This window comes from Mustela nivalis, assembly GCF_964662115.1.
Source record: "Mustela nivalis genome assembly, chromosome: 19".
Lineage (NCBI taxonomy): Eukaryota > Metazoa > Chordata > Mammalia > Carnivora > Mustelidae > Mustela > Mustela nivalis.
This window is the reverse complement of record NC_139038.1, coordinates 21703162-21726276: the sequence shown is the minus strand read 5'-3', so window position 1 is coordinate 21726276 and position 23115 is coordinate 21703162. Positions and strand designations below refer to the sequence as shown.

General features: G+C 50.8%; 1 protein-coding gene across 3 annotated transcripts; it reads left to right on the top strand.

Moving 5' to 3' along the window:
- Nucleotides 1-103: 103 nt before the first annotated feature.
- EARS2 (glutamyl-tRNA synthetase 2, mitochondrial) lies at nt 104-22632 on the top strand (the record flags this gene model as incomplete). Of its 3 annotated transcripts, none has more annotated exons than XM_082714703.1 (9): nt 104-255; nt 2653-2808; nt 5921-6110; nt 9364-9836; nt 11399-11507; nt 14004-14157; nt 14279-14409; nt 19819-19954; nt 20389-22632. In XM_082714703.1, 9 exons carry the CDS (start codon nt 117-119, stop codon nt 20470-20472), a joined length of 1572 nt encoding a protein of 523 aa, XP_082570829.1. In that variant the 3' UTR covers nt 20473-22632. The 3 variants fall into 3 exon arrangements, with proteins under 3 accessions (XP_082570829.1, XP_082570831.1, XP_082570830.1); XM_082714704.1 differs by lacking the exon at nt 104-255 and adding an exon at nt 1209-2119; XM_082714705.1 differs by lacking the exons at nt 14004-14157; nt 14279-14409 and having other exon boundaries at nt 117-255.
- Nucleotides 22633-23115: the final 483 nt, after the last annotated feature.

Here is a 23115-nt window from a genome sequence, read left to right as displayed (position 1 = left end):
TAGGAGAACTGCGCCTTTAAGGGGCGGGGCCGCGCCCTCTGTGGCAGAAGCGGATTGGCTGGGAGAGGCCCCGGAAGTGATGCACGGGGAAGCCCACGTGTGCGCTTCCATCCCACATGGCGGTGCTCCTGAAGAGGTTGCTGCAGTCGGCGAGGCACCCTGCGGCCTCGGGCCGGCCCACGGGACGGCGCGAGGCCAGCCTGGGCACTGATCCCGGGGCTGTGGTGCGAGTGCGGTTCGCCCCCAGTCCCACAGGTAACCTTGGCGGACGTGACGCTGCAGGTCGATGTCCCCCGTCCCGTGCCCGCCCCCTGAATGTTCCCGGACGAATCCCTTCCGGTGGAGTCTGACCGGGGTGGGGGTGGGGGTGCAGCGAGACCCCATTTTACAGAGGCAGAAGCAGGTCCACGAGCGTAAATTACTCATACAGCCAGGAAGTTCTTTGTGTGCCATCCCTTTAGGTCTCTCATTCGCGTACTCAGTAAATGTGTATCGAATACAGACCGTGTACTAGGTACGGTCCCAGGCCTTGGCATGCAGTGGTCATCGGGCACGCACGGCTCCGGTTCTCAAGAAGCCTACACGGGAGTGGCCGCGACAAACCACGTGCAAAAGGAACTGCCTTTAGACAATCGCATGGGCCATGTGAGAAATGAAGCAGGGTAGGGACCCGACGGCTAGGTAGGAAGCTCAGAAAGGCCTTGTTGAGGACGTAGCATTTGAGCTGAGAACCCAGAGACAAGCTAGCCGCCCAGAAGCCTGTAGGAGGAAAGAGGAAGCTGCAGGTGCAAGGCCCTGTGGTTAGTGGTGTTGGTGCTCAGCAAGCCAGAGAGTGAGGCAGGGGGCTCATTGTTTACCCTAGTGGAGATCTTGTTAGGGCCTCCCCGCTAGTTCCCCCGTTTTTTTTTTTTTTTTCCTCAAGGAGCCCGCCACCTGCCCTCTCAACACGGAGCGTGCCTCTCATTCTGGACCTTAGGGTCCGCATGTAAGGCTTCCCTGTGTGACAAGACCCCAGCTACACAGAGTGACAGGATCTTTCACTGCAGGCAGTCGGGTGCAGAGTGGGCTTCTCAAACCATTGTGACAGGACTGGTTCTGAACTCCCAAACAATTATGGATCAGTATTTTCATAGAACCAATATAAATGAGTAAGAGGAGAATTATTAAAAGCATACAAAATGTGAGCCTATTTTTATTGGGTTTACCGATACAAAGTTACTCTGTCAGATTGCTATTAAGTTTCTAAACGTTTATTCTCCGTTTCCCTTCGTGGTTGTGAACTGGCAACAGTTTGCAGACCAGCATTGGTCTGCACCTTCTTTGCAGAGCACTCAGTAGCTGGGTGCCAAAGGCTGGGATTGTCGGGTCCAGATTGCTGGTTTTGCCACTTCTCAGCTGTATGACATGGGCAAATTGCATATCCTTTCTGAGCTTCTGAGCTTTACCCTCTGTCAAACACGTCTAGTGATGGTACCTGCCTCATGGGTTTGCGCTAATGCAGCTGAGGCACTTCGCAAGGACTGGTACTCCTAGAGCTTAATAAACAATATTCTCTATTATAGTTCTCATTTTCCTTGCTGATTTGCATACGGAAAAGGCTGTTGACTACAGACAGATAAAAGAATTATCAAGCAACTGAGATCACTTATTGCTAAAATTAATGGAAAGCTGTACTTCGATCAATATTTAGGTCTCCCAACAGCTGTGTAAAGGAGGTTTCCATTTTTTGTTTTTAATCTCTAACAGATGAGACTAAGCTCATACCAGTGAAGTAGAGTGCCCAAGGGATAGCAACCAATAAATGGATGCAGAATTTAAATCCACACTTATTTGATTTAAGAGATCTTTCTTTCAATTACCGAACCCCCATCTTCCATCTTGGGGACCACTGATTTTGTGGTAGCTTTGTTATAACTAGCAGAAAGTCACACATAATCAGTGTTGAATGGGAGTTTACCTGACTACAGAAGAGGCCTTCGTGTCCTGTGCTGCCTCCTGTTCCTGTAAATGCAGAGAAGCTCATCGTGGAGACGGGGTTGTGGCCTGGACAAGAGAAGACAGGATAAGGGGAAATGGCAAAATGCTTAATGTGAATCTTTCAGCCAGGAATGATGGAAAGGTAAAATCTTAGGAGTTTGAACTCAGGTGAAGAGAAATACAGTGGAATCAACTATTACTTTTGCTTATTGCTTGAGGTCAAACTTCAGATGAAAATCAGAGTATATGCAAAATGTAATTGTATGATATCTTCAGTTTGTAATTAATTTTTTTTAACCCAAGCACATTGTTGAATTTGCACACATTAAGTGCGCATGTGATATGGTTTCCGTGGATAATCCTCTGCTTGTCCTCATTTGTGTAGAACTTGGCCTTGAAGCAAATCTCAAAATAGAACAGAGGGTGCAGCTGGGGAGAGTTGGAGTCATTACAACATCACACGCTGTAAGACGTGTCTGCTACTTCCAGAATGAGGGGCTAAGCGAGTGGACCACTCCTGTCCTCTGTGGCCATCTGACTCGGTCCTGGTTAGAAAGATGGGATGGGGTAGCTGTTTTTTGAGCTTTGATATCCCTGGGACATCCTGTTCCAAGCGGAGCTTGCTAGTCAGTTCATCTTCCCTCTCTTGTCTGAGCTGTTCTCTTCTTTTCTCAGGCTTTTTGCACCTGGGTGGCCTCCGCACTGCCTTGTACAACTATATTTTTGCCAAGAAGCACCAGGGGAGTTTCATCCTTAGGCTGGAGGACACGGATCAGACCCGCCTTGTGCCTGGGGCAGTGGAGAATATTGAGGACATGCTGGAGTGGGCAGGTGAGGCAGGCCGGGGAAGGACCCTCCTCCAAAGGGGAAGAGGGAGCGGGGAGAGGAGCCTGTAGGTCTTCTCATGGGGCCCAAGATGGAGAATGAGGACTTCCTGGAGAGATGGGTACATTTGTGCTGCCTCGGGTGGCATGTGCCTCCCTAAAACACGCTGAAGCTCCCTGAGGAAAAGCTCCGAGGCTGTTCTGGGGTTCCTGTTCTTACCTCAGGATTTCAGGTCCTGCTGGGAGCCGACAGGAAACACAGGCCAAGCATAGGATGGAGCTGGAGAGGCGCGGCCTGTAGTGAGCAGGAGAAAGCTCCTGCCCCCTGTTCCCGTGTGGGAATGCTGGCCCAGTTCGTTCAATCTTCTCACTTCCCAGAGGAGCCAGAAAACCAGGTTTTTATTACTTTTTTTTTTTTTAATGAATACTTCCTATTGTTAAACTTGAGCCCAGATTTTTCTTTTTTTAAAAAACCACATTGTGTGAGCCAAACAAAATGTGTGCAGCCTCTAAAATCCGTCTTAGGGGACATTTAATCCAGAGGCCTCCTAGACACCAGGAGGACAAGGAGGAGTGTGTGTTCCCTGGGTCAACAGTCGTCTGTCTGTCAGGGCAGGTATAACCAGTTAAGCTCCACAAGGAAAAATACCAAGACTTTTATGAGATGTGTATCTTATTCTCAGTTAAACTATTAACGAGACTTTGGGTTCTCAAAGGGCAGTCACCGATTTCCTTTGTACCTTCTGTCATAGAATGTTATAGTAGATGCTTAATCAGGATTAGTTGAATAGGAGTGTCTGGGTGGCTCAGATGGGTAGGCGTCTGCTTCCAGCTCAGGTCATGATCCTGGGGCCTGGGGATTGAGCCCCCATGTCAGGCTCTCAGCTCACCCGGGGCGTCTGCTTCTCCCTCTCCCTCTGCCTCTGCCTCCCTCCCCTGCTTATGCTTTCTCTCTCTCTCAAATGAATAAATAACATCTTTTTAAAAAAAAAACAATTACTTGAATAAAGGAATTCATTCACGAAGATCACTTACTATAATGAGGGTCCTGTTCCAGCCCTGAACAGAGACCAGTGCCCAGTAAATAGGGGAGGACCGATGAACAGATTAATTTCTCCTCACCGTGACATTAAGTGTTGATGAGTGCTGTGGAGACAAGGGTAATAGGTTGGGGAACTGGCAGGGAAGGGTGCTGTCTCAGTCAGGGTGGTCTTCTCGGAGGAGATGACCTGAAAGCACGAGATTGCACAGTGAAGGGCCAGCCATGTGGTTACCTGGGCGAAGACTGTTCAAAACAAGAGGGCAGAGCAGATAGGAAGGCCCTGCTGTAGGGTGTGTTAGAGGAGTGGCGAAGATGCCGGTGTGGCCCAAGCACAGTGAGAGGAGCAGAGGGACTGCACATGTGAAGACGGGTTGGCCAGAGCCAAACCAGGTAGCACCAGGCAGACCAGGATGAAAACTTGGATTTCAGGGTGCGCCTGCGACCCGTCAGGTGCTGTACTAGACACAAGCAGTACAGTGATGAACAGGTCCCACCCTCTGAGCCCCTGGTGTGGCACAATTTCGTGAGCGTGGCCTGCAGTGCCTCAGCAGAGCTCCCCCACACCACCCCCTAGCCTTGTGGTGAGGCAGAGGGAGTGGCTGATTTCTAGAGCTTCCTGCTTCAGGAGTCACTCTGTGTTTTTTGTTTTTTGGTTTGTTTTTGTTTTTGCTTTCTGTGGGGTTTTTAAATTATTGTTACTATTTTGTAATTGACATATCATTCACCTGCTAGGAAATCCACCATTTCAAAGTGTACAAATCAGTGGTTTTTTTAGTGTATTCACTGTGGTATGCCAGCCATCACCAATATCCAATTTCAGAACATTTCCATCCTCCCAAAACAAAATCCTGCCCTATTAGCAGTCACTCCTATTCCTGCTTCCTTTCAGCCCCTGGCAGTCGCTAATCTATTTTCTGTCTGTGCAATTTGCCTATTGTGGACACTCTCAGGTAGATGAAACCAGATAATACATACTTTTAGTGTCTGGCTTTTCCTTAGCAGAGGGGGTTCGGTGCTATAGCACATGTCACTACTTCATTCCTCTTTGTGACCAAATAACATTCATGGTATGAAAATACCACCTTCTGTTCGTCAGTGGTTGGGCATTTGGATTATTTCCACTTTTTCGACTTTTTTTTTTTTTTTAAAGATTTAGAGAGAGAGCAAGGGGAGAGGCAGAGGGAGAAAGAGAATCTCAAGCAGGTTCCCTGCTGAGCACAGAGCCCAACTCGGGGTTCAGTCTCATGACCCTGAAATCATGACCTGAGCTGAAATCGAGAGTCGGACGTGTCACTGAGCCACTTGGGCGCCCCACTTTTTTGAGTCCAATGAATGGAACTGCTGTGTACGTTTACTTACTAGTTTTTAAGCTGAACATACATTTCCAGTTCCCCTAGTGGAACCACTCTTAAGCCCTGGGGCGTTCCAAGTGCTGAACATGTTATGGTTAGGCCACGAAAGGGGTCCCACATCTTCAGGATCCCTCTGCACAGCTTCTCAGACGCAGAACCAGGGGTCCAGCTGGGGCCTGCCGGGTTGTGCCCCAACCCATGCTTCCTTCTCCTGAGGGCTGTTCCAGGCCTGGGCTGCCCTCCCGCGCCCCAGGGACTGATGGATGGAAAGGAAGTGAGTCAAGAGCATGGACTGCAGAGGTGCCTCCATGACTCCTCATCACGACCTTGAACCCTTAGCCTCTCTTATCTCTCAGCTTATCTGTACCAGGAAAATCGCAATAGTAATGACCTCGGGGATTGCCCTGAGGATCACAAGCTTTCCTGTATGCCTGCAGCACATCAGACAGTGCCCAGGAGCCAGTGCTGCAAGCATCTTCATTATTATTCGTTTTTTAAAGCTTTTTATTTATTTATTCGACAGAGAGAGACAGCAAGAGAGGGAACACAAGCAGGGAGAGTGGGAGAGGGAAAAGCAGGCTTCCCGCCAAGCAGGGAGCCCGATGTGGGGCTCGATCCCAGGACCCTGGGATCATGACTTGAGCCGAAGGCAGACGCTTAATGACTGAGCCACCCTGGTGCCCCCATTATTAGCATATGGTGATCATGGTCTCTTGCTGTCACAGGCATCCCGCCTGATGAGAGTCCCCGCCGGGGAGGTCCTGTTGGGCCCTACCAGCAGTCCCAGCGTCTCGAGCTATACGCCCGGGTCACAGAAGCGCTGCTGGAGTCCGGCGCCGCTTACCCCTGCTTCTGTTCACCGCAGCGGCTGGAGCTCCTGAAGAAGGAGGCCCTAAGGAACCACCAGACGCCCCGGTGAGAATCCCATCCTCTCAGGGTTTCTTGCCCAAAGTTGTGTATGTCCCTGGGCTGTTGCTGCATAACAGATCACCCCCAGACTGTGGTCACTGCATGGCCTGTGTGGGTCAGGAGCCTGGGCTCAGCCTAGCCAGCTCCCTCGGCTCAGGGTCTTTTGCAAAGCTCCAGTCAAGGTTCGGGCCAGGTTTGCGGTTTTCTCCACGCTTGGCTTGCGGAGGATCTGCTTCTGTGTCTCTCGTGAGGCTGTTGGCAGACCTCGGGCTGCGCTAGCTGTTGCCAGGAGATGCCAGCTCCTTGCCATGCACAGGGCAGCTCCTGGCACAGCAGCTGGCTTCTCTTCGAGTGAGTCAGACGGAAAGCAAAAGAAAGCAAGCAAGACAGAAGCCAGAGTCTTTTCGTAACCAAATCAAGGAAGTGACATCTCATCACTTCTGCTGCATTCTGCTCATAAGAAGGCAGCCATAGGTCCATCCTGCACTCCAGACGAGGGGATGCTGCAGGGGCAGAGACCCTGGAGACGGGGCTCACGGAGGCTGTGACAGAGCTGCTGCCACATTAGCTCTCGGGCAGTACTAACGTGTCATTGCAAAATGTTTTCAGGTCCAGAGAGATACAGATGCAGAGATCTTTCTGAACCCTGATTCTGGCCACTCAGTTGCTCTTGCCATAGACAAATGGCTGTTAGAAGTTTCTTAAGTCTCCTCCAGAGATGCTCCACGTAGACCCTGAGAAATGTGTATTGTTTCTCTTCTCCCCACGTTCCAATGCAGCACACAATATGCAGACTGGGCAACTTCCCGTTCCCACTTAACCATCTCGAGGAGACCCAGTCTGCGCTGGCCCATAGGCTTTTTCTTTGGCTTGGGCAATATTCCGCTGTACAGAGGTATCTGCCCTTAACCAGTTTCTTACTAGGGAATCTTTCTGCCATTTTTAAAGATTTTTTTTTTTTTTTTTTTTTTTTATTCGACAGAGAGAGATCACAAGTAGGCAGAGAGGCAAGCAGAGAGAGAGGAAGGAGGAAGCAGGCTCCCTGCCGAGCAGAGAGCCCGATGCGGGACTCGATCCCAGAACTCTGAGATCATGAACTGAGCTGAAGGCAGAGGCTTAACCCACTGAGCCACCCAGGCGCCCCTCTTTCTGCCATTTTTAATCTGTAGTTCTAACAGAAGAGCTGGGGTGGATCACGGGGACATACATTGTTGTGTGCACATGCGGAGCATTTGTTGGAGACCTTCCCAAATGCGGAACTCCTGGGCCAGTTTGGAACTTTGATAGACACTGTCCCTGTGGCCCTTGACCACCTTGATTCCTATCAGCAGTGGCAGCAGGACACCTGCGTTCTAGTCATTTATTTATTTATTTATTTATTTGGTTGGTTATAAATAATTTTATTTTTATTTATCTTTTTATTATTTTTGTTTGCGAGAGAGAATGCATGGGCATGTGCATGCAGGGAGGGTGGGTGGAGGGGCAGAGAGAGAGAGAGAGAAACCCAAGCAGACTGCACGCTGATCACAGAGCCCAATATGGGGCTTTATCTCGTGCCCCTGAAACCAAGACCTGAGCTAAAATCGAGAGTCAGATGCTTGACTGGCCAAGCCACCCAGGCACCCCTATTTTTAAAGAATTTTAAAAACTTGTATTAAGTTTATTTAAATAATTTCTATACCCAAAATGGGGCTTAAACTCATAACCTCCAGATCAGGAGACATACATTCTCCTGACTGAGCCAAGGCTCCACACGCACTGTGGGGCTTGAAGTCACAAACTTGACATCAAACTTGAGCCACCCACATGCCCCTCATCGCAGCATTGCTCTTTTATTATAAACAGTCTGCTTGTCCGTTGGCAGAAGGTTCTCTTTTAAAATCATGGTCAAGTTCTGCCATGGAGTTCATGCAGCCGTTTACCGATTGAACACTTAGCGCTGTGTTAGGAGTGTGTTTTCAAGCTTTACGTTTTCTATCAGGATGCTTTGGGGAGGGGCGCCTGGGTTGCTCAGTGAGTTAAAGCCTCTGCCTTCGGCTCAGGTCATGATCCCAGGGTCCTGGGATCAAGCCCCGCATCGGGTTCTTTGCTCTGCAGAGAGCCTGCTTCCTCCTCTCTCTCTGCCTGCCTCTCTGCCTACTTGTGATCTCTGTCTGTCAAATAAATAAATAATTTTTTTTAAAAAAAAGGATGCTTTGGGGAGCTAGTAATGGAATGCCCTGTGGAAAAGGGACAAACCAGGGGCACCGGGCTGGCTTGGTTGGTGGAGCACTCAACTCTTGATCTCAGGGTCATGAGTTTAAGCCCCATCCCGGGGGTAGAGTTTACTTAAAAAAATAAAGAAAAAAAAAGGGACAAGCCAGAGTTTCTCATACTTTAATGTGCAGACAGCTCACCTGGGGATCTAGTCAACACGCAGACTCGGATCCACCAGGTCTGGGATGGGGCCCAGGATGCTGCATTTCGGACAGGCTCCTTGGTGGGGCTGCTTCTGGGAGTCCACAGACCATACTTGGAGTAGCCAGGGCATAACTGACAGACATTTGCCACTTCCTTTGCAGAAATCTGGAGGTGAGGCAACAGCTCTTTCTGACCATGAGTCCTATCCCTGTGCTTTAATAAGACCACTTTTTGCACCCCCCCCCCAAAAAAAAAGTCTGGAGGTGAGAGACTCAAGGATAAAACCAGCAGCTTCAAGACATCAGGGCTGCATTTTGGCTCCTCCCGGCCTCCCCTGCCCCACCCCCTATCTGTTGTACGGGGCTTCAGGAGCCCCAAGCATCTCTCCTCATAGGACAACAGCTAAAGAGCACAGAAGCAGAAAGCAGGGAATAAAAAAGGGGGTTTTCCTCTTGTGGCTTTCACTCCTTTCCGAGGACCCTAACCTCCCCTTCCCCCAAGCAGACTTTTACTTGAGTCTCAGTGAATATAGTGGTCTTGCCTGGCCCAGCGGCTGGCATGGGGGAAAGAGATTGCACGATCGGCTACACCAGCAATGATTCCGCCCCTGGGACTCTGCATTTCTCCATTTCCTCGCTAACGAAGAAGAGGGACAGGTTGGCAGGTGGGCGTAAGTGTCTGCCGTGCTATTATCTCACTCGGTTTTCCGCCATAGCCCTCTTCTTATGCCTGTTCGAGACTGGAAAGAAGGCTAGAGAAGTAAAGGACTTGGCAAGCTTATCTAACTATCAGAGATGAAGACAGAACCCACCTGTGTCTTTGGTACCCTGAGCTACTGTGCTACTCTGCTTCCTGACAGGTATGACAACAGGTGCCGGAACCTGAGCCAGGGGCAGGTGGCCCAGAAGCTAGCCCAAGGCCCCAAACCTGCGATCCGCTTCCGCCTGGAGGGGGAAGCGCCAGCCTTCCAGGACCTGGTGTACGGCTGGAATCGGCATGAGGTGGCAAATGTGGAGGGGGACCCAGTCATCCTGAAAAGCGATGGCTTCCCCACGTATCATCTGGCCTGCGTGGTGGACGACCACCACATGGGCATCAGCCACGTGCTGCGTGGGTCCGAGTGGCTGGTCTCCACCTCCAAGCATCTGCTTCTCTACCAGGCCCTGGGCTGGCAGCCTCCTCGCTTTGCCCACCTGCCCCTGCTGCTCAACAGGGATGGCAGCAAGCTGTCCAAGAGGCAGGGGGACATTTTCCTGGAGCATTTTGCGGCCGCCGACTTCCTGCCGGATGCCTTACTTGATATCATCACCAACTGTGGCTCGGGGTTTGCAGGTACCCACCCCTGGGAGATTCCAGCAGTGAGGAGCGGGGGGGCTTTGGTTCAGGCCTGCCTGGTCTTCAGCCCTGGCTGCTGCCACCTGCAGCCTGCCCAAGTTCATTCTTGGGTTTATTGAACCAGAAATTGTGTTAAATGCTGGGGCTACAATAGCGAACAAGATAGATGTAACCCCTGCTCTTAAGGAGCTATAGTCTTTTTTTTTTTTTTTTTTTTTTTTTTTTTTTTTTTTTAAAGATTTTATTTATTTATTTGACAGACAGAGATCACAAGTAGGCAGAGAGGCAGGCAGAGAGAGAGAGGGAAGCAGGCTCCCCGCTGAGCAGAGAGCCCGATGCGGGACTCGATCCCAGGACCCTGAGATCATGACCTGAGCCGAAGGCAGCGGCTTAATCCACTGAGCCACCCAGGCGCCCCAAGGAGCTATAGTCTTGAGCCTCGCCTGCTTCATCTGTAAAATGGGGATAAGTGACTCCCTCAGAGGGTTAGGATGCACTGAGTTCATGAGTACAAGGCAGCCAGCCAAGTGTCTGCCACGCAGTAAGCACGAAAATTACAGATCTTTTTTTTCCTTTTTTTTTTTTTTAAAGATTTTATTTATTTATTAGAGAGACAGCATGAGCCAGGAGGAGGGGGAGAGGGGGAGGGAGAAGCAGACTCCCCACTGAGCAGGGAGCCCAAGGCAGGGCTCAATCCCAGGACCCTGGGATCATGACCTGAGCTGAAGGCAGCCACTCAACCAACTGAGCCACCCAGGCCCCCGAAAATTACAGATCTTACGATGATGACAATTATATTACTACCACTGTGGCAAGTTTAAGTTCCAGTAGTATTACGAAGCTTACTATGACCCTAGTTTACTCCAGCTGAGCCTTTATTTGGCCCAAGACTTAGAACCCAAAGGTTAAAGCAGCAGCAAATTAGGGTGACCTCTTTGTGGAGGGGGTTTCTGAGAAATGTGGCAGTGGTAGTCTGCTTACTGTTCATTCTGCTGTTACCTGGTTTGCTCCTTGAAATATCCTTGGGAGGTATGTATTATCACTGCAATTTCTAAGAGAATTGAGCGGCTCAGAGAGGTTTACTATAGTCACACAGCCTGTAAGGGACATGGCAGAGGCCCCCTTGAGGCCCGAGCCTGACCACGCTGCCCACCGACTGTATGGGGCGGGGCTGCTGCTCAGGAGGAGGGGCTCCCAGCAAAGTAGTTCTCAACCCTGCCTATGCTTGGGAGTCTCCTGGGAGGCCTGTAAAGCGCACTGATGCTCAGACTGCATCCCAGACCAGTGGAATCACAGTCTCCAGGCACTGCTGTTCCTGCGTCTCGCATCTTTGGGGGCAGTGAGGGTCATTTAGCCTGATTGTTTTCAAACTTGTTTCTTTCTGAGTGACAGAATCCTTTCTGCAAATGAGAGCTCATTTGAGCGCTTGATCTAGGAAAGAGCTAGAAGTTAAATCCCTTCAGTTGGAATGCAGTGGGGAGCCCAGAAGGTGCTCGCCCAGCCTGCCTTGTGACTGAAAGGAGAGGCAGGGGGCTGAGGCTGGGCATGTCTGCTTGCAGAGAACCAGATGGGCAGGACCTTGCCGGAGTTGATAACACAGTTCGACCTGACCCGAGTCACCTGCCACTCAGCCCTGTTGGACCTGGAGAAGCTTCCAGAATTCAACAGGTGAGTGGGGAACCTGTGGTGGGGGGTGGCTGGTGGGAAAGGGCTTTCTCGATGATGATGGGTCCCCGGGGCAAAGGGTCTAGCAGGCTTTGGAGTCACATGGACCTGATTTGACTGTGGGCTCAGGTGTCTAACATTCTGTGACCTGACACAAAGTTTGTAAGTCACCTAAGCTCCCTCTCTTTCCTCTTCTTGAACATGGGGCTGATAACAGGACCCACCTTGTGCAATTGTCTTGAGAGTTCAATAAAATTAAGTGTTGCGTCAAAGTCCTTGCGCAGCCTCTGGCACATAGAAAGTGTTCAGTACGTGGTAGGTGCTGTTTTTGTCATTGCTATTGTCCCGCCCATCCCGGGCCTGGATTCTGTTAACCACGGCCTGGAGAAGGGGGATCTTCATCTTGGAATCACCCCCCACCTCCCTCAGCCAGCGGTGAATGAGCACTGTCTCGCGGCACCTGTTGTACATTTCACGAAGTTCTTCACTCAACCTTCTAAACCCAGTTACGGTTCAGATCACTGTTGACATATACATCTAAGGGCCTCAGTGGTAAAGCCAGCGGACAGAGGTGTACTTAAGGGACAAGGGACTCAGTGCCCTCTCCTGAGCACTGGTTTGGAAACAGGCTTCTCAGTGCTTTACTTGTGTGAGCCCAGGGAATTCACTTGGACTGCAGGTGTTTTAAGGATGTTACTTCATTTATTTCTACCGTTGGACTTCTGAGGTCGGTTGCCCGACTAAGCTCTATTTTGCAGATGCAGAAACTGAGACCTAGGGCAGTCCCATGACTAGCCCAAGTTCACACAGTAAACAGCAGGCTTCTCTCGAGTGGGGCATTCCGGAGCGAATGTAACTTGTACGCTACCTGATTATAGGGGAAGCAGTATCTCAGGGAAATGGAGACAGGATGGGGGAGATAGCTGGTGACCCATTCTAGTCCCCCCCCCCACCGGAGCATGAGGGCAGCCAGAGGAAGGTAGAGGTGGGCTTTGCTCAGTATGAATCAGGGAGGAGATGCAGTGTTGGAACCGATGGCTGTGGGTCTAATGCAGGTAAAGCTGTCACGTTTAGATGTTTCTAGCATCAAGCCACTGCTGTGATTATGTCAGTGCTAGTAGTAAAGGCAGTAATAGCTGTCACAGCAGTCCTAGAGGTGCGGTGGGAGTAGTAACAGTAAAGACCATCTGTTAGCACTTCTGCCTCCCGGGCCCTGGACCGGATGAGTGTTATCTCAAGCTTGGCCACTAGGGTCCCTTAATTGCTTGCTTTCCACTGTCTCATCTTGCTGCTAAGGCAGTCTTAGGAACAGTTTCAGCATGTGGTATTAATTCCTTTGTAAGAAAACCGTTCTGTTTTTCGGAGAGTTGTATGCTCTAGATAGCTCCCCAGAGGGTCTCCTCCTTCCACCACTGACACGCGGGAGCCTCTGTTCCGACCCCCTGCCCACCTCCAGTGGCCTTGAGCTCTGTGCTTTACAGATGGTCCCTCATTTAATCTGCACAGTGCCCTGTGATGGAGGCCCCCCACCTCCCATCATCCCCATGTGATTGGCGAGTATCCTGAGGCTCTGAGCGTGCGTGTAACTTGCTGCAGACATCTCACAGGGCTGGTCTCATCTGTAGGCCTGGCCGGTTCCAGAGCCCAGGAGATCCCACCGCTGCTGCCCACCTTCCGCGCCAGGGACCAGGGCGAAGTGCCTGCAGATTGGCCCTCAGGTCCCTCTGACATTGCTGGGGGCAGGGTGAGGGCAGCTTAGCGAGGGGACTGAGGACTCACAGTGCCTGCCTGGAGGCTTTGCTGCTTCCTGAGAGGGAACAAGGCAGGAGAATTCTAGAAAGGTGAACATTCGAACTGATAAGAAAACCTGAACGTTTTAACTCTGAACGTTGGATTGAAGCAGATCTGTCCTCCAAACTGTCCCCTGGCTTTGAATCCTCCAAAGCCGTATTCTTGACCTCTGCCTTTTTGTGCCAGAGCCCCCTGCTTAGAGCTGTGCCAGGAGGCAACACCGGCAGAGTCTGTCTTGTAAACTCAGGTGTCTGTAGAGGCCAGGCCAGCAGCATAGGGGAGGGTGGCCGCCGGGAGAGGCCCTGGGGAGCAGAGGGCTGGGCAGACTGGAGTGTTCTGTGCCTGTGAGCTGGGCCTTCTCCACTCCATGCTAGCACTGAAGCGTGAGGAAGGCGGGCCCTTTGCAGCCAGATCTTCAAATTTCCTGAGAGAGGCCAGAAATCTCTATTTTTATGTGATCTCTTCCTTGTTTAAAATGTTAGCTCCTATTTTAGAAACAATGAAAACAGGATATCTCTCAGGGTTGCTTGGGACTCTCAGGCTGCTGCAGACTTTGGCTAGATCCCTTTCCTGTATATTGTTTCCAGGGTGTGGGATGGGCAGCTCACATAATGGGTCATGCTTCCACCCCCCACAAGCTCCCCTGCGGGGAGAGGGTTTGGGGCTGGTGACGCCAGAGTCAGGACAGTCCCTTGGCCTCTCTTACAGGCTGCACCTCTGTCGGCTGGTGAGCAGCGAGACCCAGAGGCGCCAGCTGGTGGGGAAGCTGCAGGCCCTGGTGGAGGAGACGTTTGGGGACCAGATTCAGGACAGGGAGGTCCTGGCCCCAGCCTACGTGGAAAGGATCATCGTGCTGAGACAGGTGTGGCGTTGAGGAGTCGCAGGAGATTGAGGGAGTGGCTGGTGCCCTGTCACTGCCTGTCCCGGTGCGTTGGAGCCCTGTCCACAGCGCTCCCAGTGACTGCCTCTTACCCCCCACCCAGGGTCACATTTGCCGCCTGCAGGATCTGGTCTCGCCAGCATACTCCTACCTGTGGACTCGCCCTGCAGTGGGCCGAGCACAGCTGGGCGCCCTCTCAGAGAAGGTGGATGTGATTGCCAAGCGTGTGCTGGGGTGAGTTCCTACAGGCCAAGCCCAAGGCTCTGCACCCGACTTCCCTCTTTCTCCCAGGACCCTTCTCCCAGGGCTGACTGTGAGGTCCTCACACCAGCCTTCATGGCTGGCAAGAGGGTCTGGACAGAGCTGATTGGGTCTGTATGGAAGAGAGGCTTCCCCAGAGGACCCCAGACCCTCCCCGAAAGGGGCGGCATGTTTGGGCTTTGGGAGTGGGTCCCCGTGGCTTCCCTCCCAGTACCGCCACTTCCCCGGTTATTCTCCTGCCCACACGGCGTCGCTGTGGCCAACTTACCTCACCTCTTTGAGCTCCCATTTCCTCGTCTCCAAGGTAGAGATGACATTACGGTCCTTACCGCGACAGGAACAGAAGTACAACCAAACTGACTTAAGCCGAGCCTCATGCAGGAGCCAAAACTGTGTCATCAAGACCTACTTTTTCTCTCTCTGTCCCTTTGACCTTCTGTTCCACACTTCTCCATGCTGGCTCCTTCCTCTGCAGGCAGTCTGTGCTGGGTGGGTGGAGGGTGGGACTCTATCAGACGACAGAGAGGACAGTGCTGACCCATGTGGAAGTGGCCATCCGAGGCTGGAGAGCTTTTCCCATGTCTCAAGGGTCTTGCTGTCCCTAGATTTTGCTCTGGTCTACGCGGTACATGGTGGCTCACAGATCATCCACAGTTAAGCCAGAACAAGAAGGAGGACAAGGGAAGGACAGGACACTCCTTCCCCTTCCAGACCTGACTTACGGGTTACACGTTCATTTCCGCCCGTATCCCGCTGACTAGAACGCCTGTCTTGGCAGCCATAGCAAGCCACAGGGGAGTTTGGAAAGTGTCGATTTTTTTTAACTTGGCAGCCATGAGGCTGGCAGAAAATTTTCTCTCTGCCTGTGAAGAGGAGACACGCGGGAACAGAGCATTAGTAGCCTCTCGCGTCTGCGCCGGCGCCTCAGAGCCTCAGCCACGCCCGGCGATGAGCTCCGATGGAGCCTGCTTAGCCTTGTTGTCCTGTCTCCGAACCAGTCATTAAAGCCTGGAGAGCGTAACGTCCCAGTCAGTGCAGGTTAGCTTATCCTTCTCCTGGGTTCTAAATGGACCCCCAGCCAGGGCACATGGGCTGAGAATGAGAGCCAGGCGATTCCCCGAGATTTGGGCTATCAGGAGGAAGGCAGACGGATGGTGGGCAGCAAAACCCACAGTGTCCTCTTTACTTATCTCCTTCCGCCTTAATTGCAGAGATTAAAGTAGGTAATAAGTGTCTGCTTGTGCACATGCCCTCAGTGGGCTGTTCTATACATTCTGTACATTAGGTACATAGATTCATGCGAGGGCTGTGTGTGTGTGTGTGTGTGTGTATACACACTTAAATTCACAGCAACCTAATGAAGGAGCAGGTTAAAATGTTATCCCCAGGGTGCCTGGGTGGCTCAGTGGGTTAAGCCGCTGCCTTCGGCTCAGGTCATGATCTCGGGGTTCTGGGATCGAGTCCCACATCGGGCTCTCTGCTCAGCGGGGATCCTGCTTCCTCCTCTCTCTCTCTCTGCCTGCCTCTCTGCCTACTTGTGATCTCTCTCTGTCAAATAAATAAATAAAATCTTTTTAAAATAAAAATAAAATAGTTATCCCCATTTTATAGATGAGAAAATCAAGACGCAGAGAGGCTAAGTAACTTGTCTAAAATAATAGTAAGTTGGAGGAGCAGGAATTCACACCCAAACCTTGTAGGCTGGGCCTACAAGGCCTTGTGTTTCTCTGCAAAGTGCTTGGAAAGTGCCTGATTCCCGAAACCTTAAAATATTGTTATAATACACATTGAGAAGTGGTAAGAAAATAAGCATGCAGCCAAAAATTATAGTAACATACAAATGGTGCAAGGTCTATTAGCAAAAAATGTGTTGTCTGTCCTCTTGCCCCCGACAGAAACGCACCACCGTTAGCAGTTTCCTTTGCGTAATGTCAGAGTATTCAACCATACGGGTATATGACTCCATTCTTAGAAGTTCTTAAATTTTAGATGTAATATTTTGGTTAGGAACACATTCAGATCTCTCAAACCTGGGTCTAAAGCCTAGAAAGTATAAAAAAGGTAAATAATTGGGAAACCCATTTTTTTTTTTGTAAAGATTTTATTTATTTATTCGACAGAGAGAGATCACAAGTAGACAGAGAGGAAGGCAGAGAGAGAAGAGGAAGCAGGCTCCCTGCTGAGCAGAGAGCCTGATGTCGGGCTCTATCCCAGGACCCTGAGATCATGACCTGAGCCGAAGGCAGCGGCTTAACCCACTGAGCCACCCAGGCGCCCAGGAAACCCATTTTTATCCTTGTTCCCCATCCACCTAGTTCCAGAACCCTGTGTCCATACCTACTACTATTCCTAGTTAAATCTAAAGGAGCCTTCTTTTTTTTTTTTAAAGAGTTTATTTATTTATTTGACAGACAGAGAGCACAAGCAAGCAGAGCGACCGGCAGAGGGAGAGAGAGAGAAACAGGCTCTCTGCTAAGCAGGGAGCCTGATTCGGGGCTTGATCCCAGGACCCTAGAATCATGACCTGAGCCAAAGGCGGCCGCTTAACCAACTGAGCCACCCAGGCGCCCCAAGGATCCTTCTTTTTTACACAAAAATACGGTAACACTTTGGTGTGTTTCTGGTTTGTTGTCTTTTTCACTTAAGATACTTGTGGATCAGGGGCGCCTGGGTGGCTCAGTGGGTTAAAGCCTCTGCCTTTGGCTCAGGTCATGCTCCCAGGGTCCTGGGATAGAGCCCGACATCCGGCTCTCTGCTCAGTGGGGAGCCTGCTTCCTCCTCTCTCTCTCTGCCTGCCTCTCTGCCTACCTGTGATCTCTGTCTGTCAAAAATAAAAAAAAAAAGGTACTTGTGGTTCTGCTCAGTGCTTAGAGAGCATTCTGATTGTTTTCTGCAGCTACACCAATCCCATTATGAAACCACATTACCATGATTTATTTAACTCGTTTCCTGCTGATAGACATTTGGACTGCTTCCAGATTTTGCTGTTACAAACAATGCTGCAGTGAATAGCCACATATAGACATCATTAAGCAGGTTTGCAACTGTATCTCCAGGATTAATTCCCAAGAGCCATTATTATTAATACTCCTTTAATTTAGGGCATTCCACCATAGGGGCTCTAAGTTCTAATTCACCAGGACCATTGCCTTAACTCCCCATCCCTGCCACAGGGTTAGGCTTCAGAGACAGTCTGAGGCTCCCACTCAAGGCAGGAAAACCAATACCCAAGCATTCCAGAGCTGCCAGATTTCTCGATGTCCCTTCTGTGTCCACACCCAGCTCTGGGCCAGCTCTCACGTGTCCCGAGCTGCCATTGTTGGCCACCTGGGGCCTGTCAGTCTTTCACCAACTCCTTGGCAGCCTGCTTCCCCACAGTGACGTGGAGGAGAATACCTGTTTTTTCCCACGCTACGTTTTATGTTTTCCGTGTTTTGTCTCCCGGATTTTGGAAGGAATAGTTCTCACGGGGCCCAGTTAATAATGCGGTAAGGATGGTTACTCTGGTGTCCCGTTGGAACTCAGCTGCTCAAATACTAGAGTTAGGGACGGAATCTGTCAGTCCGCGGCGGCAGTCTCTTCATGTTCCTGCTGAATGCAGCCCTCTTCACGAAGCCCGGCCCTGGAAGGGGGCTCCCTGGACCCCGACGTGCGCAGGCGGCATCATAGTCGGCCTCGTGGATTGTCCGCGCCGGCAGAGCTCTCCAGCCCCAGCTCCTGTGCAGCATTTCCAGTTTGGAGTCCCCGTAGTAGCCAGAGGAGACTGGCACGGCGCCGGCGAACAGACCCCCCCCACCCTGCCCCTGTCCTTCGCTCCAGCTCGGAGTCGTTGTGAGTGTTCTTTTTTGGCAAGTGCAGTTCTGAGTTCCTGGGGAGTCTCTTGAAACTCGAGCGCACGAGTGAGAGAGGATCTCAGCTGGATCTCAGCTGGATCTCAGGAAAGCGGAACGAGGTGGCTGGCCTCTTGCATTTTGGGTCTGAAGTGCTTCAAGCTGTGTGCAAAGAATGGTTGTAGTAAGAATGGGGCACCAGGCCGGCTAACACGGAGCCCTGTCCTCGGTGGCCCCCGGCAGCGGACACCATGACCTTCTCCCGCTTTGGGAACTGTTTCACCGTGGCCGACTTCATCACGTCCAAGTGCAGCAGCCTGCCGAGTACAAGGCCTTCTGGAAGCGCATGCAGGCTGGGGTCACCTATCTCTTCATGTAGCTGCATGAGGTGCTGTTCCTGGCCACCAGGAAGGTGGCATCTGTGACTTCACTGCGGAGTTCATAAAGGCCAGTATGGATGTGCAGGTCTGATAGGCCTAAGTCTTACCGTGTCCCAGAATGGAGGCAAGGGGGCATGGTTGCTGCCCTAAAAATTAAAAAGGAAGGAAGGAAGGGAGAAAATGTTTGTAAGCAAGTTGGTGGCAGTGGTGGTAGGGGACTGGGGTCTCCTGCTATCTTTCTTCCTGCACTTCTGTGCGATTCACCCCTCCCCCTCCTCCCCAGGAGTCCTCCTTCCACTGCATTTCAGGTAATTTCCCAGAGAGCTTCCTTCTTCCATCCTGTGTCTAACCTGTTCTTAAGTTCGTTTTGTTGTTGTTGTTTTGAAGATTCTCTTGCAAGGTCCCTCAGCTCTTGGACAGAAAAATGTCAGCTACTTAATCTTTTAATGAAATACAAGATCAAATACTTTGGAGTACTTACTGTCTATTCAGGCAGTGAATGTACTTAGTTCCTGACAAGTTTTAACTTAGCCCCACCAGCGCCCTGTGAGGTGCAGCCACTTTTACAGATGAGAAAACAGGCATAGAGATCACTTAACATTGAGGTAGAAATTAGTAAATTTCTTATTATGGAGTTTTCCTATATTGAGCTTGGATTATCTGTGAATGTGGTCCCTTGGTTGTTTGTCTTCCTCAGCTTGGATGGGGATGAGGACAGTAGATCTTCCTTCCCTCCCTTCGCCCCCAAGCAGGCTTGAATACAGGCCTGAAGAGTCCCAGCTGACTGTTAATCTTCTGAAATCCTCCCTCTCACGTACTGGCCACTGGCCCATGCAGGCCCCCATAGACTGGCTCTTTTCTAGTCTTTTGTTGGCTTTTTTTTTTTTTAAGTTTATATATTTATTTGCTTACTTATTTATTTATTACTATTATTATTTTTAAGTAGGCTCCATGCCCAGGGTAGAGCCCCATGTGGGACTTGAACTCACAACCCCAAGATCAAGACCTGAGTTGAGATCAGGAGTCAGACGTTTAACCAACTGAGCCACCTAAGCGCCCCTATTTATTTTTCTAGTAATCTCTGCACCCTGCATGGGGCTTGAACTCACAACCCTGAGGTCAAGAATAGCATGCTCTTCCAACTGAGCCAGCCAGGCGCCCCTCTCTTCTAGGCTTTTAGAAGGACCCGATACAAGCTTTACTCAGGACATGCTGAATAGCAAACTGAAGAAGGTATCCGAAGGCCTGGAAGGGACCAAACACAGTACTGTGATGCGGGTCCTCCGAGTGGCCCTCAGCGGGCAGCTGGTAAGTGGGCAGATGGGCCGGATGGTTCCCTGGAGCCCCCCATTCATCCATTCAGCTGGCATTCACTGGCCGGCAGTAAGCTCTGATCCGGGGGTACAAAGACAAATGGCGCAGGATCGTCCCCTTCAGTCATTCAGCAGATAGTATGTATGGAGTGCCCACTGTGCGCAAGCACCATGTCGGGTACAGTGGGCACAGCAGTGAATGAAACCCACTCCCGGCCTGCCTGGAGCTGGCCATTGACGGCCGGGGAGCGGGGGGTGGGGGGGCCAAGAGCACGGGCTCCTGGGAGTCAGCCTCAGCCGCAGAAAGTAAAGACAGTAGAAGGCTAACTGTGCCCCTTGGGGTGCAGGCAGCAGCACTGGGGTTCCCTGGGTATTCGCTCATTCGGCAGTTTAAGGCAATGAGGCCATGTTTTCTCTTTTCATTCTTAGCAAGGACCCCCTGTAGCCGAGATGATGGTGTCCTTGGGAGTGAGGGAAGTGCGGGAGCGAATACAGAAGGTGCTTTCCAGCTAGAGAGAAGATGTGCAGGAGAGTGGAGACGGCCCTAGGAACCTGGGCGGGCCTGGAAACCGCCTTCAGAGGGAAGCTCGTGGAAGGAACCCCGAGTGGAAACAGTCTCCGAGTGCACACGCTGCTTCTATGGCCTCTTCTCATCTCATGTCTGGTCTGGACGGCACGTTAACATGGCGGCGGTTAGGGGCAGGTTCACACTTGGCTCAGGCTGCCAGACAAGTGCCTTAAACAACAGAAAATGGTTTTCTCACAGTTCTGGAGTCTGGAAGTCCAAGGTCAAGGTGTCAGCAGGTGGGGCTTCCCAGAAGTCTCTCTCCTTGGCTTGCCCACGGCCACCTCTCTGTCCTCACGGGGTCTCTCTGGGTGTTCACATCTACCCTTAAAGGGACGTGGGTCAGGTTGGAGTGAGGCCCATCCTGGTGGCCTAGCTGTAACTTAACCCCAACTTTAGGGGTCCTGTCTCCACATCCAGTCATGTCCTGAGGTCTTGGGGGTTAGGGTGTCAGCATGTGAGTGTTGAGGGGATACAGGTCGGCCCTTAACAGTGTGGCAGCTTCCTGGACATTGGATCTCGGTTCTCGGGGCCTATTGGAATATGGAGCAGGGCAGGGTGGCTGGTGCATGCAGGGCTAAACTGGGTGGCAGACCCTCTGGGGCGTGGGAGAGGAGAAGTGACTGTCTGACGAGGGTGAGCACTGCGTTTTCTACTGCTCTTTGGCCTTGCACGGGGGCGTCCTGTCTCTCCTTCTCTAAAGGTCATCCCTTTCTCGCCTCAGTTCTCTGGGACTTGTCCTTGGGCTGGAGACCTTCACCTGCCTCTTTCACACCTTTTTCTTCATGTCTACCTCTTCCTTCTGCCCATTTTTGTAAGTCTTCATCTACAGGTTTCTGAAATAAGATGTTCTTTTTATTTATTTATTTAAGTGATTTCTATGCCCCAAATGAGGCTCAAATTTACAACCCCAAGGTCAAGAGTCACATGCTCTTCCAGCTGAGCCAGCCAGGCACCCACCCCTGAAGTAGATGTTCATACTGGGGTAAATAGAAATGGGAGGAAGATGATGGCTGTGTATAAAGACCGTACTGGAAAAAGAATAAATAAAATAATTTTTTTAAAGATTTTATTTATTTATTTGACAGACAGAGGTCACAAATAGGCAGAGAGAGAGGAGGAAGCAGGCTCCCCACTGAGCAGAGAGCCTGATGCAGGGCTCCATCCCAGGACCCTGGGATCATGACCTGAGCTGAAGGCAGAGGCTTTAACCCACTGAGCCACCCAGGTGCTCCAAATAACAATTTTTTTAAAAGAACCTACTGGGGCTTCTGTAGAGTTTCCCCATGTGGCAGCCAGCCTCCAAGTGAGAAACACGGTAGCCCATCCCCATTTAGTTTCCACAACTCTGTAAGAGAGGTATTCTTATTTGTGTTATAAGTAGGGAAACTGAGGCTCAGAGGAGTTAATGAACTGTCCCGAGGTGGTAATGTGAGGCAAAACAAGGATTTAAACTCAGACTTAGGACAACCCGGGGTCAAGTTCAACTCTTAACTGCAGAGTGACATCAGAGCCCCTGCTTCTACAACACAAAGCACAGTTACAAGAAACTGGCTCATGAGTTGGTAAAGCTGCTGCCACTTCCTCAGTTGGAGGGAGCTGTCTACAAGTGGCATGTGTCTTCAGATGGGGGGGGGGTTGCCCAGTATTGTGAGTGTGTGTGAAGGGACTCCACACATTGGAAATAACCTCAAGTCCGTCACCCTGTGCTTCTGAGAGCATAGTGAAGTGGTAAAGGCCATGGAGGCCAATTACTAGATCCAAAAGCCAGTTCTACCACCTACTCACCATGTGATTTCTGTCCCTCAGTTTCCTCATCTGTAAAATGGGGCTGGTAAGTTTTCCTTTCTCAAAGAGTTGTAAGGATAAAAATAGATGTTATATGGAAAGTTCTTAAAACTGCCTGGCACTAGGGGAGCCTGAGCTCAGTCGTTAAGCATCTTCCTTCAGCTCAGGTCCTGATCCCAGGGTGCTGGCATCGAGCCCCGCTTTGGGCTATCTGCTCAGCAGGGAGCCTGCTTCTCTTTCTGCCTACCTGCCTCTCTGCCTACTTTTGATCTTTCCCTCTGTCAAATAGATAAATAAAATCTTAAAAAAAAAAAAAAAAACTGCCTGGCACTTAACCAATGTTATCTATTACCATCATCATCACCACCAGTATTTTCATTCTTAGAAAGGGCAGTCTTGTTTGCAAAGCATAGAAACAGACTAACTTTAAAATATATATATATATATATATATATATATATATATATATTTATTTGTTTGAGAGAGAGAAGGAGCAGGGGGTGGGGCAGAGGGAGAGGGAGAAGCAGCACCCCGCTGAGGTAGAAGCCCAACACAGGCCTTGATCCCAGGACCCAGAGATCTGACCTGAGCTGAAGGCAGATGTCACGCAGGCTCCCCTCCCCGCAAACTAACTTGAACTGCAAAAGGAAGAGAGAGTTAGGACTCTCAGAGATCCAAACAGGAGGACTTCCAGCTAGACCTTTCAAGAGATGAAATCTGTACCTGCCAACCTGCTGGGACCCAAGAAGCTCACTTCTGTCCCTCTGAGACCACAGTCTCTAACCTTCAGCTGGGTCCACTTC